At 47.2% G+C, this 20,019-nt stretch overlaps 1 protein-coding gene across 3 annotated transcripts in view; it reads right to left on the bottom strand.

The window, feature by feature from the left end:
* Positions 1 to 20,019, bottom strand: part of CD58 (CD58 molecule) — a 246,053-nt gene that overhangs the window by 191,413 nt on the left and 34,621 nt on the right. For all 3 annotated transcript variants that reach the window (XM_030203880.1, XM_030203881.1, XM_030203882.1), the window contains exon 2: positions 19,450 to 19,740. In XM_030203880.1, the coding sequence (XP_030059740.1) occupies positions 19,450 to 19,740 (291 nt within the window). The remainder of the gene's footprint in view (positions 1 to 19,449; positions 19,741 to 20,019) is intronic.

The raw sequence follows: 20,019 nt of genomic DNA, 5'->3' as shown, positions 1-20,019 counted from the left end.
TCTGGGCACACATCCCTATTTGGTATGAAACAAACCCACAGAAACTCCAAATCCTAAGACAGGGTAAGGTGACTCTTTGGGTAGTTCAGCGTTTCCCAAAATGTGCGTCACAGTGAACTCACAGGGGTGCCGTGGCGCAGGTGGAAGTTTCACAGTCATGGGGGAGAAATACTGGACATGATGTGTAGCGGGGGGGGGGGGGGGGGCGGTAGAGACCTGTGTGGTGGTGGTGGTGGGTGCCGCAAAAAAATTTCTCCGACACTAAGGGTGCCTTGAACCGAAAAGTTTGGGAACCAATGGGGTAGTTTATCATCCGATCCAGATGACTTTGCGTGTAACAGACTGAGACTCCTCCACTGAGTTGGTCCAGATCAACCAATTGTCCAGACAGGAGGAAGCTGCAACCACTACCATACCCTTTGAGGTCCTGGGTGCAGTGGTGAATCTAAACAGAAGAGCCTGGAACTGGAGAATGCAGTGCCTGGATATGCCTCACAGAACCTCTTTTTTCTCTTTCCTAACCATTGATGTAGTTCTTTTTCAATTCTCAGCTTCTTCCTTTTAACATTATTTGAAACGTAAACCGCTCTGAAAGAATTTTCAATGGGCGGTATATCAACAAATTTGATAAATTTGGAAACCTGAACAGTCACGACAGGGCCCTCAGGTCCATTCCAGCATGGAAGCCCTTCTTCCAGACTCCTAACTCACCACTCTAGGTCCCCCCCACGCCTCTCCTTTAGCCCCAGAACTTTGCAGCTGACAATAGGCCTGGTGGAGAAAACCTGGAGAAAAGCCTCCAATCCCTGGGGCCATGGGCACTGAGGCCCCTTTCCCCCCTCCACCCCTACTTTCCGATCACAATGAAGGGATGCCTGGATACCCTGGAGCGCCAACTGGAACAGGTCCTGCAGTCACTCGAGGCATCACAAGGCAGACTCAAAATAGCAAAATCTCTTGCCACTCTCTATCAGCTTTGTGTGTGGGTTAACTGGTAGCCAAGGGACTTCTATCCTGAGCAGCCCCCAATTCTGTCACAAGTCGAGCAGGACCAAGCACTGGATCCCTCACAGCAGTGGCTGAGCTCAAGCCCACCCAACATTTATCTGCACAGGTCCAGAATGACCAGCGAAAAGCACACAAATGCTGGCCCCAGGAAGAAGAGCGGTACCTTCCTGAGAGCTGTGCTGTTCAGTGTGTTTTCTTGAAGGAAGCTGGCTGGAGAACTCTGGGGGCAGAGGGATGCTGAAGATTGCACCAGAAAGAAGTCCTGCCCCACTGCTGACATCATCACACCGCAGACTTTTATTCAAGTCTTCCCATGGAGTGGCTGTATGCCTGAAGGGACATCTTATGTTTGTAGAGTATTTTGAATCCTGCAGAATAGTCAAAGGAAGGGAAACTAGAACTGTGTCAGGAACACTATTGGAACTCAGTGAGTGACTCTAATCAAGCTGGTGGTTCTTCTCACTTATTCTCTCTATCTGGGGTGTCTTTAACTCCATTATGAGAAGGCCTCCTCTTCTTTCTGGGAATAAACCAACTGAAGATGCATGCCATCTACCCCTATTGCTTTGTCAATGGGAGTTGGAATGGAAACTCCTACTTTAAAAAGTGAGCCTGGGGAGGTATCCCTGGGAGTTATTTGGTGCTTACCACAAAAGACTAATTTATTGCTATTAGGTATGGTTAATCAATTTGTTAAATTTTCTCAAGAAATGTGTGATAAATTACAGGAACATGACCTATGTTTACAGCAAGTGGAGAGCAAATACAGGAGAATTGAGGCTCAGGTTCATGTGGTGCAAGCTGCAGGAACAGCCCAGATTAGAGACACCTTGGGCCTGCATAGAGAATATGGAGAAAATCTTTAAGGTAAGGAACCTGAGGTTTTAAAAATTACTCAGGACACATCTCTCTCCTTTGATTTTGTTTAAAAAATTACTTTAAGGATGATTGTTACGGTTGTCTCGGTCTTGCCATGTCTGAGTAAGTGGAACCGACTTTTCAGCTATCGTGCTGTGGCTTTCTATGCTATGAGGTCTGCAGTTTGTCTTTATATATAGTGGGTTTTCAAACCTGATTGGCTGAGGTTTGAGGTGAGTGGTTTTCTCAGGAAGGCAGGAGATAGTGGCAGGAAATTGAGGGAGGAAAATTTGTTGGCCACAATTTAAATTCTGGAGGGAAATGAGGCTTGAAATTCATTGGAACAGTTCTGTCTGTGTCTCACAGATAAGTAACAAGTCAGATAAACAATGCCACTTCCATCGAGCCAGAGAAAATCCAGTCTGAAATTAGGTAACCACCTGACCCTCAGATTCTACCTACCCAAGATCCACAAACCAGACATTCCACTACGACCCACTGTAAGTTCAATCAACTCCCCAATCCACCCCTTAGAACATTTCTGGCCCCAAAATTAACATTTTTGGCCAAAAAATTAAGATCTTTAGCTGATGTCATGGAGGGGAATAATCGAACGGTGCCGGCGAAATAGATTGCCGGCGATTTATTTTGGCGGCGCCGCAAACAGCTGGCCGAACCGTATTATCGAAAAAGATGGCCAGCCATCTTTTCTTTCGGTAATAGGGTTTGGCCCGGCCAAATGCCAGAGTTTGCCGGGTTTCAGATGGCCGGTTTTGTTTTTCAGCAATAATGGAAACTAAAAGCGGCCATCTCAACCCTGGCTAAATCCAAGGCATTTGGTCATGGGAGGAGCCAGCATTTGTAGTGCACTGGTCCCCCTGACATGCCAGAACACCAACCAGGCACCTTAGGGTATGACATTTGAGGCTGGCATACAGGCTGGCAAAAAAGATTTTTATTTTTATTTTTTTAGTGTGGGAGGGGGTTGGTGACCACTGGGGGAGTATGGGGAGGTCATCCCCCATTCCCTCCAGTGGTCATCTGGTGAGTTAGGGCACCTTTTTAGGCTTGGTCGTGAAAATAAAAGGACCAAGTAAACCTGGCGAAATACTGATTAACGCCGCTTTCTTTTTCCATTATCCGCGAAAGCCGGCCATCTAGTAGCCATGCCCATGCCCGCCCATGTCCCGCCTTCACTACGCCGCCGACACGCCCCCTTGAACTTTCACTGGCTCAGCGACGGGAAAGCGGGAATGGTGTCAAAAAAGCAGCTTTCAATTATACCGATTTCACCGCTTTTGAGAGATTGCCGACCATCTCCCGATTTATGTCGGAAGATGCCCGGCGATCACTTTCGAAGATAAGCCTGATAGCCTCAAACATCAGAGATCATTAATGACCGTGACTAAAAGACACAGACGTTCTGGTTAGTTTTGATGTGGTCTCCCTCTTCATCAGTGGATGAAGCAGGCCAGGTCATAAATCAGAAACTAGAGACACATGGACTGCCAATGGAATGGGCTAACCTATCAGCATTCTGTTTAAAGACAACATTCTTTCAGTACCGGGAACAGTACTATGCCCAAACAGAAGGCACAGCGAAGGATTCTCGCCTCTTCCTGGTGGTAGACAACATATTCATGGAGTCTCTCGAATCCACCATACTGGAAAGTGCCAAGCTCAAGCTCAAACCCAAACTGTGGATTCACTATGTAGATGACACATTAGTCATATGGCCCCACAGATAGAAAACCTCTGATTTTCTAAATCATCTGAATAGTGGCTACCCCAACATAAAATTCATCATGGAGACTGAGATCAACGGATGTCTTCCCTTTCTAGACATAATGATCAGAAACCAAACAGATAGAAACCTGGGTCACACCATACAGAAAACCCACCCATACCATACCACCATCCAGCCACAAAATGAGGTGTTCTACATACACTAGTGAACAGAGCACTTGAAAGAAAAGGACACTCTCTGGGACACATTCTTAGCTAATAGCTACAACAGAAGGGCCACTTCTCAAGCCCTAAAACTTCTGGACAATCCAACCTGCAAAATCAACAATAACGAACAACCATTAGACGCTGACCCCCCAACAGAACAAAAACTCGTAGTGCTCCCCTATGTCCAAGGAGTGATGGATCGAATAGGAAAACAGCTAACGAAGAATTACATCAAAACTGCCTACAATGCACCAGAGGCGTAGCCAGGTTTTTATCGCAGGGAGAGCAGACTTTTATAAAATAGGCGCCAGTTGGTGTCAGCTAGACAGTAGTGTCTGTGTTGTTGCTCAGGGGCTGTAGCAGGCACTGATTAATACAGGCTGTCTCTGTTGCGTCCTGCCTACAAGGAAACAGTAAGTTACATCAGTAGGCAGGACGCAGAAGAGGTCCCTGGACTGGCCAGAGCAGGCAACCTGTCTTCTTAATTTCAAATAAAAATATTCAAATCGTGACCATCACCTCAGGAATAGCACACCCAGTCCTTCCACTGCTAGACACCTTGTTTAAATCAAAATGGCCTTTTTTTTGTGTGGTGACTCTACAGGATGTGAAGAACACTAGTCTTGAACATTTTTATTTTGGATGACAAGGCCCCAGAGCCTCAAATAGGGCTAGACACTTTAGGCCCTGTTTACTAAGCAGCGTTATCATTTTTAATGCGCGTTAACCATGTATGTGCCTACAATATCCCTATAGGCGCCTACATGACTAGCAAGCGCACTAAGTGTAGGTGCTCTAAAAACACTAACGCACCTTAGTAAACAGGCCCCTTTGTGAAATAACACAAACCTCTGCAAAAAGACACCCAAAACCTATACTGAAAACTTACCACATCATAACAGCCCTAACCCACTTATGAAAAGACAGTGATATAAATATTACAGTAGGACCTAGAGAAGTGTTTCCCTAGGTGGTCCTGGAGTACCCCCTTGCCGTTCAGGTTTTCAGGTTATCCACAATGAATCTGCATGAGAAAGATTTGCATTTAATGGAGGCAGTATATATAGATCAATGTCATGCATATTTATTGTGGATATTCTGAAAACCTGACTGGCAAGGGGGTACTCCAGAACTGCCCTAGAACAGCAAACTTACCACACCATAACAGACTGAACCCACCTATGAAAAGACAGTGCTATATATATTACACTAGGCTCTGGAACACCAATATACCTACTGTTGGGAAACTGGAACAAGCTGCACTGTTACACATTCCTACACAGACACTACATGCTAGCAGAATCCTTCACCTCAGTCACACATGCAGAACATGGACAGACCCTCGTCTATATAACATAAGAGTAGCTATACTGGGTCAGACCAACAGTCCATCTAGCCCAGTATTCTGTTTCCAACAGTGGCCAACCCAGGTCACAAGCACCTGGCAGAAACTCAAATTGTGACAACATTCTTTGCTACCAATCTAATACAGAATATGGAGCCACCAAAACAAAACAACAAAAACTGAAATAGAGACCCTCCCCCCAATCTGCCCAAGGAAGCCAGACTCTATAAACAGTGCAATACTGGTTAAAAAAAAAGAGACAGAAATGCAAAATAAAACATTTTTTACAATGTACATTTTTGCAAAATAAAAATAGAAAAAAAATGTACATTTTACAAAGCAGCATCTCAGTCCCTACAAAGTATTAAATACAAATATTTTTTTTCTACCTTTGCTGTCTGGGAATTTGGCTGGTCCCAGTCTTTTTTCTTCCATGTTCCATGAGTCAGCCTTACAAATTCTTTCCCAGGTTGGGTTTTCCATTTCTTCTCCTCTTGTCTTCTTCCTTTCCTTCTCTACATCTGTTTAGCACTGAACGTGCGTTTTAGGTTCCCACTATCAAATAGCTGTGTATAGAGCTGCCAAGTGATCCACTACCAGGCATCCTATTAAAGAATTTCTCTTTATCTGTCTAATAGTGCATATATGAAGCTCCCAGTGTTTAGAAATAATCCTGTAACTCTTGTTAAGACAGACTAGGATCAACTACTGGTTTTTAAGTTTATTTTGACTGAGGGATGGTGAATTCTTACTAACTCTTATGGTGAATATCAAATTCAAAACCTTTTTGGTTTTTATTTTGGACAGATATTCATATTCAGTCATGCACTGAATGACATACTAATGGCATCTGTTATCTATTGACAATTTGATGGACTGCAATAATGAGACTTTCAGTAAGTGGGTAGCGTCTCCTCCTTTATCTAAGTTCGTTGCCTTCAACCCCCCTCCCTGAGTCCAGCACTGCTTTCTGATTCCCCTCTCTGCCCCTCCCCGAGTCCAGCACCGCTGTTTCCCCTCTCTCCTTCCATTTCCCCTCCCCGAATCCAGCGCCGCTTTCTGTGTCGTCATCCCCCCCCCCCCCCCGGGACCGTCAAACCTGCTTCATTCAACGGAACCTGTTCCTTCCCTCTACCGCGTCTCGACTCACTCCTCCAGCTCAAACACTTCCTGTTTGCGTAAGGGCGGGACTTGCAACGAAAGCAGAAGGATCCGTCGCCGGGCCCAATCAAGCAGTTTGTTGTTGCTGCAGCAGCGACTGAGAGTGATGTTGGGCTTGGAGACTCTGGAGAGGGAAGCGTGTTGTGGAACGGTGGGGTGGGAAGGGAAGGGAGAGGAGAAACTGCAAATTAAAAAAAAAAGTGCCAGCCCCGCCGGTTCAAAATTGCATAGGCACCATTTTGTTTAAAAATCCATTTAGGGGAGCGACTGCTCCCCCTGCGCCCCACCTGGCAACGCCACTGCAATGCACCACAAACACTGGCATCCACACTCACACATATGAAAGACCAGCTACCTCTGCTACAAACCCTTGGATTGTATGAAATCCCATGCAGTTGCAATCAATCGTACACTGGCAAAACTGGACACACTGTAGAAGAAAGTCTACGAGCATAAGAGACACCACAAGTTCTGCAATTCTGAAAAATCAGCTATAGCCCTTCATTGGTGGCTGAGAAGAGACAATAGAGATAGCAAGACACTACTACTACTACTTCTTATCATTTCTATAGCGCTACAAGTCATACGCAGCGCTGTACACCATACACAAAAAAAGACAGTCCCTGCTCAAAGAGCTTACAATCTAGATAACACAGGCAGACAGACAGAACAATTAAGGGTAAGGGAATAAAGAGGTGAGGATAAAAGGACAGGGCAGGTGACACCTAATAACTTCAATGGAGACAAAAGGCTCATCCTAAACAAAGCATGGCAACCACTCGTTCAAAAGAAATTTAGCGTAAAAAGGACTGGTGCCCAGGACAAACGTCTTTTTTCCCATCCCAAAATTTTAGAATATGACCTATAGAAATTCCTTCCACCCTCCAGAGACAGAACAGTTCCAATGAATTTCCAGCTTTATTTCTTCATTTCCCACCAGAATTTAAAATTGCGACAACACACTTTCCCTCCAAAATTCAAAATTTGTGTTCAACGGGTTTTTCTGTCTCAAGTTCCCACAGATATCTCCTGCCTTCCTGAGGAAACCACCCACCTCAAATCCCAGCCAATCTGGTTTGAGAACTCACTATATATAAAGACAAACTGCAGATCTCACAGCACACTCTGAAGAAAGCCACAGCATGACAGCTGTAACATTGGCTTCACTTCCTGAGACATGGCAAGATACAAACAACCGCAACAATCATGACACCAGAAGCGGAAACCTAAGAACATTCAAGTTTCAAATTCTGGATCGTCCAGTGAGTGTATAACCAAGGCCAACTACTACCCAGGGCTGGGATTCAGACTACCCCTACCAGTCCTACCTGTGGAACACAACACAATTTCACTGAGGAAGACGGCCAACAGCCCTAGGAGACCTGAAAGGAGCACTATCAAAGGAAACAGCCCTAGGACCATTGCCTTGGGAGAATCTGGGCATACTCAACTGGTCAACAGAGATCACCCCACCCCAGGAGCTGTTCTCTCAACCAGGGGAGACCATTCAGAGACCAATCCAGTGCTCAACTTGCAGACCGCATCAGGCCAAGAGAGTCTTACTCCTATTAAATCAGGACAGCACATGCCACCATCTGTTAGAAGCAGAGAATACTGGTGTGTATCTTGTGAGCACAGCCCCTTATAGGCAGTGGTTATGTCACAGCAAAGTTGTGTTCTATGCCTCTATCTGCTGGCAAGGTGGAATAAATTCATTGGTCTGATCTAGCAGGATGACAAAGAAATATTTATTTCAAAAATGTTATTTAACTATTTTTGACGTTGCATTTTACTGAAAATTTATAAAATGAAGGACTCCTGGTTTGATGATTTAAATATCTGAAAGATTAGTGATGTCTTCCACCAAATTCTATATGAGATTTCCATTCTGATCAAATAATTGAGAGGTTTAAATTTAGCTAGCACATGATTTAATATTTCTTCACCTCAGCCACTTCCCTGAATTCCCTTTTGATTTAGAAACAGATGTTGAGCTAAGCAGTTTAAAGAGCAAAGCTGTGGTTGATCCTATTCTTTCAATCCCTAGATCCTCCTCTAAAACATGATACAGGAAAGGACTGGATTATCAATGACCTCATAAGCTTTTAACAGCAAGTAGCTGAACGAGTGCATCTACCTAGGACTGCCAGCATGTTAGGAGAGAATATAGTAACATAGTAGATGACGGCAGAAAAAGACCTGCATGGTTCATCTAGTCTGCCCAACAATTTAAACTCATATGTGCTACTTTATGTGTATACCTGACCTTGATTTGTTTCTGCCATTTTCAGGGCACAGACCGTAGAAGTCTGCCCAGAACAAGGCCCACCTCCCAAGCACCAGCCCCACCTCCCCCCACCGGCTCTGTCACCCAATCTTGGCTAAGCTTCTGAGGATCCCTTCCTTCCAAACAGGATTCCTTTATGTTTATCCCAAGCATTTTTGAATTCTGTTACCGTTTTCACCTCCACCACCTCCCGCGGGAGGGCATTCCAAGTATCCACCACTCTCTCCGTGAAAAAAATATTTCCTGACATTTTTCTTGAGTCTGCCCCCTTCAATCTCATTTCATGTCCTCTCATTTTACCGCCTTCCCATCTCTGGAAAAGGTTAGTTTGCGGATTTATACCTTTCAAATATTTGAACGTCTGTATCATAATCACCCCTGTTTCTCCTCTCCTCCAGGGTATACATGTTCAGGTCAGCAAGTCTTTCCTCATAAGTCTTGTAACGCAAATCCCATACCATTTTCGTAGCTTTTCTTTGCACCGCTTCAATTCTTTTTACATCCTTAGCAAGATACGGCCTCCAAAACTGAACACAATACTCCAGGTGTGGCCTCACCAATGACTTGTACAGGGGCATCAAAACCTCTTTTCTTCTGCTGGTCACACCTCTCTCTATACATCCTAGCAACCTTCTAGCTACCGCCTTGTCACACTGTTTCGTCGCCTTCAGATCCTCAGCTACTATCACCCCAAGATCCAGTCCGTACATATCAGACTTTCCCCGCTTAACACATACATCTCCCATGGATTTCTACACCCTAAGTGCATCACTGCATTTCTTCGCAATGAATTTTAATTGCCAAACCTTAGACCATTCTTCTAGGTTCCATAGGTCCTTTTTCATGTTTTCCACTCCCTCCCGGGTGTCCACTCTGTTACAAATTTTAGTATTTTATTTATGTATTTATTTGTAGCATTTGTGTCCCACGTTTTCCCACCAATTCGCAGGCTCAATGTGGCTTACATTTGCCGTAATGACGATTGCCATTTCCGGGTAACAGAATTACAAATGGTATTGCGTTAAGGTGCATACATACATTTGCCGTAATGGCGGTTGCCATTTCCGGGTAACAGAGTTACAAATGGTATTGCGTTAAGGTGCATACATACATGATAACATACATACATTTGCCGTAATGGTGGTTGCCATTTCCGGATAACAGAGTTACAAATGGTATTGCGTTAAGATGCATACATACATGATAACATACATGGAACATAACATATATGGAACAGTTCATGGTATATATATATTTACCATGTGCATACATACATGGTAAAGAAGAATAACTTATGTATTGCATGAAGGTTCCTTAGTAATAAATTGGATCGTGACATACATTAGATCGTCGACTATAGAGAGACCCTACAGCATGAGGTTTAAAGTAGAATTGCTTGATCAGTCATGTGATAAGAGTTCGGTTTTGTATAGATCGTGTATAGTGTTATTATATAGTATTTAAGATGGATGTTTATGGTATGCCTTCTTGAAAAGATCTGTTTTCAGTAGCCTTCAGAAGACGGTTAAGTCTTGCGTTGTTTTTATGGCCTTCGGTAGTGCGTTCCATAGCTGCATGCTGATGTATGAAAAACTGGTCGCGTATGTGGATTTATATTTTAGCCCTTCTCTGCGCATATCCAGCAGATAGCCAATACCTGTCGCTTCTTCCTCTATAACATTAGCAAAATTCGCCCTTTCCTTTCTGAGCACACCACCCGAACTCTCATCCACTCTCTCATTACCTCTTGCCTTGACTACTGCAACCTACTCCTCACTGGCCTCCCACTTAGCCATCTATCCCCCCTTCAGTTCGTTCAGAACTCTGCTGCACGTCTGATCTTCCAGCTGGACCGATATACTCATATCACCCCTCTCCTCAAGTCACTTCACTGGCTTCCGATTAGATACCGCATACAGTTCAAGCTTCTCCTACTAACCTACAAATGCACTCAATCTGCGGCCCCTCCCTACCTCTCTATCCTCATCTCCCCCTACGTTCCTACCCGTAACCTCTGCTCTCAAGACAAATCCCTCCTTTCAGTACCCTTCTCCACCACCGCCAACTCCAGGCTCCGCCCTTTCAGCCTCGCCTCACCCCATGCGTGGAATAAACTCCCTGAGCCCATTCGCCAGGCCCCCTCCCTGCCCACCTTCAAATCCTTGCTCAAAGCCCACCTCTTCAATGTCGCCTTCGGCACCTAACCACCATACCTTATTCAGGAAATCTAGACTGCCCCAACTTGACATTTCGTCCTTTAGATTGTAAGCTCCTTTGAGCAGGGACTGTTCTTCTTTGTTAAACTGTACAGCGCTGCGTAACCCTAGTAGCGCTCTAGAAATGTTAAGTAGTAGTAGGATAATGGAGATTGAGGAATGTGATTGATGATCTTTTTGCATTCCTAGTAGGCAGGTCTATAAGGTCTGACATGTAGGTCGGAGCTTCCCCGTGAACGATTTTATGGACCAGGGTGCAAACTTTGAATGCAATTCATTCTTTTTGTGGGAGCCAGTGTAGTTTTTCTCTTAGAGGTTTGGCGCTTTCGTATTTCGTTTTCCCAAATATGAGTCTGGCTGCTGTGTTTTGAGCGGTTTGAAGCTTCTTAATGATTTGTTCTTTGCATCCGGCATAAATAGCATTGCAGTAGTCTAGATGACTTAGCACCATTGATTGTACTAGGCTGCGGAATACTTCCCTTGGGAAAAAAGGTTTAATTCTTTTAAGTTTCCACATTGAGTAGGACATTTTCTTTGCTGTATTTTTCGCATGGTCTTCGAATGTGAGATTTCGGTCAATTGTGACTCCCAGAATTTTCAGGCTGTCTAAGACCGGAAGGGTGCAGTCTGGGGTGTTTATGGTATTGGGTTTGTTTGTGTTATATTGTGAGGACAGGATGAGACATGGTAAAATTATGTATCATACCTGATAATTTTCTTTCCATTAATCATAGATGATCAATCCATACACTGGTGGGTTGTGTCCATCTACCAGCAGGTGGAGATAGAGAGCAAAGCTTTTGCCTCCCTATATGTGGTCATGTGCTGCCGGAAACTCCTCAGTATGTCGATATCAAAGCTCCATCCGCAGGACTCAGCACTTAGAGAATTACACCCACAAAGGGACACTCTGCCCAGCTCACCACCGCCGAAACGGGGGAGGGGAATTAACCCAGCTCATCCCCACACAAGTGGGGGAGGGGAATCCGTCCAGCTCATCCCCACGGAGCGGGGGAGGGACACCACCCCGCCGATGCGGGGGGATCTGGCTTATCCTGCAACCGCCGAAGCGGGAGGGGTACAAAGCTGCCCTACAGCCACACGAAGCGGAAGGGAGCGCCGGCAGAATTTAGGTCTCAATCCAGCCCCGTAAAACGGAGGGGAGAGGAATGCAGCAGCTCACTGTAACACAAACTCGTCTCAACTCTTGAAGAATCCAATTGAAAAAACTTGAACACGAAGTCCTCCTGAAGCAACTGAAGACTAAACTTGAACCTGAAATGCAACCAGAATATAAACAGTACAGATATCTGGGAGGGGCTATGGATTGATCAGCTTTGATTAATGGAAAGAAAATTATCAGGTATGATACATAATTTTACCTTCCATATCATCATGCTGATCAATCCATAGACTGGTGGGATGTACCGAAGCAGTACTCACCCAGGGCGGGACATTGAAATCCCTGACCGCAACACTGAAGCTCCAAACCGGGCCTCCGCTCGAGCAGCCACAGTCAAGCGGTAATGCCTGGAGAAGGTATGGGCCGATGCCCAAGTTGCCGCCTTGCAAATCTCTTCCAAGGAGACGGACCCGGCCTCTGCCATCGAAGCCGCCTGAGCTCTAGTGGAGTGAGCCTTCAGCTGGATAGGCAGCACCTTCCCCGTGGCCACATAAGCCGCTGCAATGGCTTCCTTGACCCATCTTGCCACTGTAGGCTTAGCAGCCTGCAGACCCTTACGAGGACCTGCAAACAGGACAAACAGATGATCCGACATCCGGAAATCATTGGTCACTTCCAAGTATCTGATTATGACTCGTCTCACATCTAGATATTTGAGAGCAGAGTACTCCTCTGGGTAGTCCTCCCTACGAAAGAAAGGGAGACAGAGCTGCTGATTCACATGGAAGCGAGAAACAATCTAGGGCAGGAAGGAAGGCACTGTGCAAATAGACACTCCTGCCTCCGTGAACTGCAGGAAAGGCTCTCGACATGATAGTGCCTGGAGCTCGGAAACTCTTCTGGCTGAAGTGATAGCCACCAAAAAGACTGCTTTCAACGTCAGGTCTTTCAGAGATGCCCTCGACAAGGGTTCAAAAGGCGGCTTCTGCAAGGCTCTTAGCACCAGGTTGAGATTCCACGCAGGCACGAGTGCAGAGGAGGGCGCAGGTGATTAACTCCCTTGAGAAAACGTACCACATCTGGCTGCAAAGCCAGGGAAGCACCCTTCAGGCGGCCCCTGAAGCAAGCCAGAGCCGCTACCTGGACTTTAAGGGAACTGAGCGACAGGCCTTTCTCCAGACCTTCTTGCAGGAACGCCAACACTGAAGAGATTGGAGCAGTGAAGGGAGAAAGTGAGCCTGCTTCACACCACGCTGCAAAGGTACGCCAAACCCTGGCGTAAGCAGTAGAAGTAGAGCGCTTCCTCGCTCTCAGCATAGTGGCGATGACCTTGTCTGAGAAGCCCTTCTTCCTCAGACGCTGCCGCTCAATAGCCAGGCCGTAAGACCAAAGGGGGAGGGATCCTCCATCACCACGGGACCCTGATGCAAGAGACCCTGCTCCACTGGCAGTCGCAGAGGGTCGTCCACCGAGAGCCTTATCAAGTCCGCATACCAGGGACGTCTGGGCCAGTCCGGACCCACCAGGATTATCCGGCCCGGATGCTTTGCCACCCGGTCTAGCACCCTGCCCAACATGGGCCAGGGCGGGAACACATAGAGAAGCTCCTGTGTCGGCCATTGTTGGAGAAGAGCATCTACTCCCAGAGATCGAGGGTCCCGTCCTCTGCTGAAAAAGCGCGGCACTTGGCAATTGGCCGATGACGCCATCAAATCTAGGCTAGGCTGGCCCCAGCGCTTCGTGATGTCCAAGAACGCCTGAGCCGATAACTGCCACTCTCCGGGATCCAAGGTATGGCGACTCAGAAAGTCCGCCTTGACATTCATGACTCCGGCAATGTGGGCCGCTGACAGCTGTTCCAGATTCGCTTCCGCCCACTGGCATAGATTTATGGCCTCCTTGGCTAGAGGGGCGCTCTTGGTACCTCCCTGGCGGTTGACATAGGCCACAGCCGTGGCATTGTCCGACAGGACCCGTACTGGCTTCAACGCCAGTACCGGGAGGAACTCCAAAAGCGCCAACCGAATGGCTCTGAGTTCCAGGAGGTTGATAGACCACTTTGCCTCTGCAGGAGACCAGAGCCCCTGCGCTGTCCTTCCCAAGCAGTGGGCTCCCCAGCCCGTCAAAAAGGCGTCCGTCGTGACGACAATCCACTCCGGGGTCACAAGAGGCATCCCTGCAGACAACTTGTCTGTCTTCAGCCACCAGCTCAGCGCCTTGCGCACTGCTGGATCCAAGGGAAGGCGCACAGCATAATCCTCCGACACTGGAGTCCAGCGCTGCAGCAGAGAGTGTTGGAGTGGTCTCATATGAGCCCTGGCCCAGGGCACTACTTCCATCATGGCCGTCATAGAGCCCAACAGCTGCACATAGTCCCAAGCCCGAAGAGGAGAGGCTACTAGGAACTGGTCCACCTGAGCCTGAAGCTTGACAATCCGATTGTCTGGCAGGAACACTCTGCCCACTTGGGTGTCGAATCAAACTCCCAGATACTCCAGGGACTGAGTCGGGCGCAGCTGGCTTTTCTCCCAGTTGATGATCCACCCCAGGGAGCTCAAAAGAGCAATCACCCGGTCCACAGCTTTGCCGCACTCTGCATAAGAGGGGGCTCGGATCAACCAGTCGTCCAGATAAGGATGGACTTGTACTCCTTCCTTTCCCAGGAAGGCCGCGATGACCACCATTACTTTGGAGAAGGTCCGCGGAGCAGTAGCCAACCCGAACGGGAGGGCTCTGAACTGGAAGTGTCGGCCCAGGACTGCAAAACGCAGAAAGCGTTGATGAGGAGGCCAGATGGGAATATGCAAATACGCTTCCTTGATGTCCAAGGATGCCAGGAACTCCCCTGCCTTCACTGCCGCTATAACAGAGCGGAGTGTCTCCATGCGAAAGTGCTGAACTTTCAAGGCCCGATTCACCCCTTTGAGGTCGAGGATAGGCCGTACAGAACCTCCTTTCTTTGGTACCACAAAGTAAATGGAGTAACGTCCCTTGCCAAGCTGATTTTCTGGCACCGGAACGACCGCACCCAGGCGGATCAGATTGTCCAAAGTCTGCTGCACTGCCACAGCTTTGACCGGAGACTTGCAGGAAGAGAGTACAAACCCGTCTCTTAAGGGTCGGCAGAACTCTAGCTTGTAGCCGTCTCTGATGACTTCCAGCACCCAAGCGTCTGAAGTTACCCTGGTCCACTCGCCCAGAAACGAGGACAGGCGTCCTCCAATCTGCACTGGGCCATGGACCAGGGCCCCGTCATTGGGTACGAGACCCTGGGGGAGGACCGGAGGGCGCACCTCCGGGACGGCGGTCTCTGCGAAAGGAATGCTGCTTGGGGGAGAAGTTTCTTTTGAAGGAAGAGGGGGCAGAGGAGCCCGACTTGCCCGGGCGGTACCGACGGGCTTCCTGAAACCGCCCTCTGGAGTTACCGGGGCGAGCACTGGCCCGAGCCCTGACCTTTGGTAACCTCTTGCCCTTAGACGTGCCGAGATCGGTCACAAAGAGCAGCTTGCCTTTAAAAGGCAACTTAGCCAGGCGGGACTTAGAGGCGTGGTCAGCAGACCAATGCTTCAGCCAAAGCCACCGCCGCGCAGAGACTGTCTGAGCTATACCTTTAGCCGAAGCTCTCAAGACATCATACAGCAAGTCTGCCAAATAAGCCAAGCCCGATTCCAGGGCCGGCCAATCAGCCCTCAAGGAAGGATCCGAGGGGGAAGCCCGCTGCACAATCGTCAGGCACGCCCTGGCCACATAGGAGCCGCAAACTGAGGCCTGCAAACTTAAAGCAGCCGCCTCGAAGGACGACCTTAAGGCCGCCTCCAATCTTCTGTCTTGGGCGTCCTTTAGGGCCGTGCCACCTTCCACCGGCAACGCCGTTTTCTTAGTCACCGCAGTGATTAAAGAATCCACGGTAGGCCAAAGAAAGGCCTCCCATTCACTTTCAGGCAGAGGATAGAGGCGGGACATAGCCCTAGCCACTTTGAGGCTCGCTTCCGGGACATCCCATTGAGCCGAAATCAAGGTGTGCATGGCATCATGCACGTGGAAGGTTCTAGGCGGGCGCTTCATCCCCAGCATAATGGCGGAGCCAACAGGGGCTGAGGGAGAGACGTCCTCCGGAGAGGAAATCTTCAAAATGCTCATGGCCTGCACTAACAGGTTGGGCAAGTCCTCTGAGCGAAAAATCCGCGCTGCAGAGGGGTCATCCGCTCCATCCGAGCGGGAATCCGTCTCCTCCAAGGAATCCCCAAAGGACCGTTGGGAGAACCCAGATACGCTGCCCTCATCCACATCAGAGGAGACAGAGTCCTCTAAGGCCTGGAAATCCACCCGAGGGCGTTTACTTCCGGGGGCCTCAACCCCTTTATCGGACAAGGGAGTCGGGGCAGCGTTTTGCATAAGGAAGGCCTGATGCAGCAGCAAAATGAACTCGGGGGAGAAACCCCCCAGACTGTGCACTTCAGCAGCCTGGGCCACAGCCCTAGACGCACCCTCAACAGGCGCTCGCAAGAGCGGGGGAGAAACATGCTGCACATCCAAAATGGCGTCCGGCGCAACACTCCGCGAAGGAGCCACGCGGGAAGAACGGCGCTTAACTTTGGCCGCTTTTTTGCCGTCGCCCAAATCAAGGGCGGCCATAGAATTAACGTCTCCCACCTCAAGGGCGGCCCAAGAAGAAGCCGTCCGAGCAGAGTGGCCGGCCAAGATGGCGGAGGCGAGCAACGGGGGATGGGCGTTTATGGCGGGAAAAACCGCACGCACCGGAGGAAGAACCGGGACACTGACTGGCCTCCAAACTGACACCCAACAGGGCGAATCAGACTTTAAGACCCCCGCATCCCCGCTAGAAGCGCACACGCGGTCCGGGCAGCGATTCTTTGCGCCCTCGCCCTCCGACGCCATAGGCCACGTGGAGACCGATCGGGGAACCCCCTGCCCGCTACAAAAAGGTAAAAATTACCTGCTTCTCGCTCCGAGCTGTAACGAACTGGTGTCCCAGTGAGTAGCTGCAATAAACGTCGAAACAAACGTTGAAATAAACGCCCTTAAGGATGTCCAAATTTTTTTTTTTTTTTTTCAACGGAGCCAGCGGGAGGGGGGAGAAAAGGAGGGACCTGGCACCACCAGGTTTGCACTTGCTCAAGAAGAGCCCTCAACCCCAGGTACTCAACAAAACCTAAAAATTAGGCTTGGAGACCTAGCCAGAGCTGCTGCTGTGTGTGACCACTACCTGCTGAGATAGAGAACATACTGAGGAGTTTCCGGCAGCACATGACCACATATAGGGAGGCAAAAGCTTTGCTCTCTATCTCCACCTGCTGGTAGATGGACACAACCCACCAGTCTATGGATTGATCAGCATGATGATATGGAATGTGTTTTTTCTGCGTTTAGCTTTAGTTGGAATGCATCCCAAAAAGGCAAACTTTACCTTCTAACCCTTCGGCAATGTCACTCACAAATATATTGAACAGAATCGGCCCCAGCGCCGATCCCGGAGGCATTCCACTACTCACCTTTCCCTCCAGCACCCTCTCTCTTCTTTCCTAACTTTTGAATAACCGCGATCAGATCCTTATCTAGTTCCTCCAGTTGTGTCGGGGGTCTGTAGACAACACTCAAGTGGACAGAGGTTCTATCATCTCTTTCTAAGGTGATCCACATCGCTTCTTCTTTTCCCCAGGTCCCTGTCATTTCAGTCGCTGCAATATCATTTCTCACATACAGAGCTACTCCTCCACCTTTACGACCATCTCTATCCTTCCTAAATAGATTATAGCCTGGTATGTTTGCATCCCATTCATGGGAACTATTTAGCCACGTCTCTGTGATTGCAACAATGTGTAAGTCTGCCTCCAACATCAGGGCTTGAAGGTCATGAACTTTATTGCTTAGACTGTGAGCATTTGTGGTCATCGCTTTCCATCTACATTTCCTGGTATGTGTTTCAACATTAGTGATTTGGGGGTGTCTTATCCCTTTGGGTACCTTCCTATCTTTTTGTTCCACATTCATTGCTTTTTCTTCCGGCTGCCTTCTATTTTCAGGAACATCACAGTGCTGTAATGGAGCAAAAGAATTCTGTAGGGGCAACACTTGTGAGGGCAGATGCTTCTGTGTCACATAACGAAGTCTGCCTGAGGCTACTGTGAACCATCTATTCTTAGGTGGTTTTATCCTTTGAGGCAGTGGTGTGAATTTGGCTTGATTCTGTGCAGTATGATTTTGTGGAGTCTTTGAAGCTGCTTTAAGTGCATCTAATTCCTGCTTTACTTTACTGAGCTCCTGTTTTAAACTAGCGAGCTGATGACATATAGGACAAGTCTTTAGTCTCCAAATGACTGGCCTTGAACCTAAAGCACCACAATTATTACAGAGAATAAGAGTCATCCTGATTTATTGGAATGGGTATGAATAGGTATGCTATGATGGGGTTAATAGTATGCAAGATTAACTTTACTCTTCAGCCACACAGGCAATCAGAGAGATTTGTATTTGGGTAGAGTTAATTTGTGATAAGTAGTGTATTTAGGAAAGCTATTTAGGAAGTGGAAGTCTTGGAGTGGGAGGGCTTAAAATTTAAAACCTGTGGAATGTGTTTGCTGTAAAACCTCTCTCTAGAACTGTATTAAGCCACTTATCTACACAGCTGGTTGGGATAAGGGGAAGACAAGGTTAAGTCAAGGGGAAGACCAGATTTCGAAATGCACCAGAAATGTCCAAAACCACAGCTTTAGGGTAGGAATATCCAGGAATAAAGCCAGCACAAGTCTTATCTGAGTGAGTTTCCTTCAGGCAGGAGACAAGCAAAGATCTTGAAGCTGCCCAGCTCTCAACAGAAACTAGCTACTCTTAATCGTTTAGATTGTCTGCAGAAAACCAGGTGGGATGGGATGGGGGAGAGTTCAGCACAATTTTAGTAAAAGAAAGAGAGTTCTAATACTATCTGGCAGTTTTGAAATCTGAAATCTAGTTTTCAGATTTTCAGATATCAATAAACCAGTTTGAAAACAACAACCAGATCACAACAGTCAGATCACAATATTTGCAGAGCAGATTAAAAACAGTTTTGTTTTGTTTTTTTCTTTTTAGGAAAGATATAAGTGCAGTGACAAGGACAGACAAGGATAGAAGGGAGAGATGTCCAAAACCACAGCTTTAGGGTAGGAATATCCAGGAATAAAGCCAGCACAAGTCTTATCTGAGTGAGGTTCCTTCAGGCAGGATGAAATGGACGTTTACAACCCATTTCCATTCCTTACAAGTTCACAGTGGGCAAAGCATAGACTAGGCCTTGGAATTTTGGCCTGACATACGACACACAAAAGAGCTAGTCATGGAACAACAGTGACTGTGAATCTCCTTGTCACAATTTGGATAACTATCTATCTCTTCTACTTGGTGCATCAGCCTAATAAGTGCACCAAGAAAAGAGATGCAATAGTTAGAAAAACACTTTTTTCCCTTGATTGACTCCTCAAGCAAAGAATTTCATACTTACGAAACACTCTCAGTGGAAACTTCTCAGTTTGATACCGGTTGTCCTTGCTGATGAGAATGTCTGCATAATAATCTCCTGCATCTTCTTCCATTAGGTTTGTGATGGTCAGTTTGCCAGAAGAATTATCAACTTTAAATCTTGCTTTATAGGCAGGATAAACATGTAATTTTCCATTCTCCAATTCAGCAACTTTGTTTACCCCTTTCTTCCACACAATTTCTTCTTCCAAAGACAGAAGAGGTTGTAGAACGATCTCACCACCCTTTTCACCATTTATATAATCCTCTTGTCCTAGGGAGAGAAAATCCACACAAATTATTAGTAGTCATTCAATCCATGAGATTTGATTGAGAATTACCCTCTCCCAGTTTGTCATCTTCAGTGAAGAGGTTTCCTAATCTACAGTATATAGGGAAAAGTCTACAAAAAAGCAAGGACTAACACTTTTGCAACCTCTCATTATCATAGCCTGGTTCTTTCCACTTATTTCAGGATGTGCGATACGTTCTCGTTTGAACAAACGCAGAAGAGAGAATAAGAGTACTGCTTAGAGATCTCATCAAGAGAAAA

This window comes from Microcaecilia unicolor, chromosome 5, assembly GCF_901765095.1.
Source record: "Microcaecilia unicolor chromosome 5, aMicUni1.1, whole genome shotgun sequence".
Lineage (NCBI taxonomy): Eukaryota > Metazoa > Chordata > Amphibia > Gymnophiona > Siphonopidae > Microcaecilia > Microcaecilia unicolor.
Note: the sequence above shows the minus strand (reverse complement) of the source record. Positions and strands in the feature narration are given on the sequence as shown.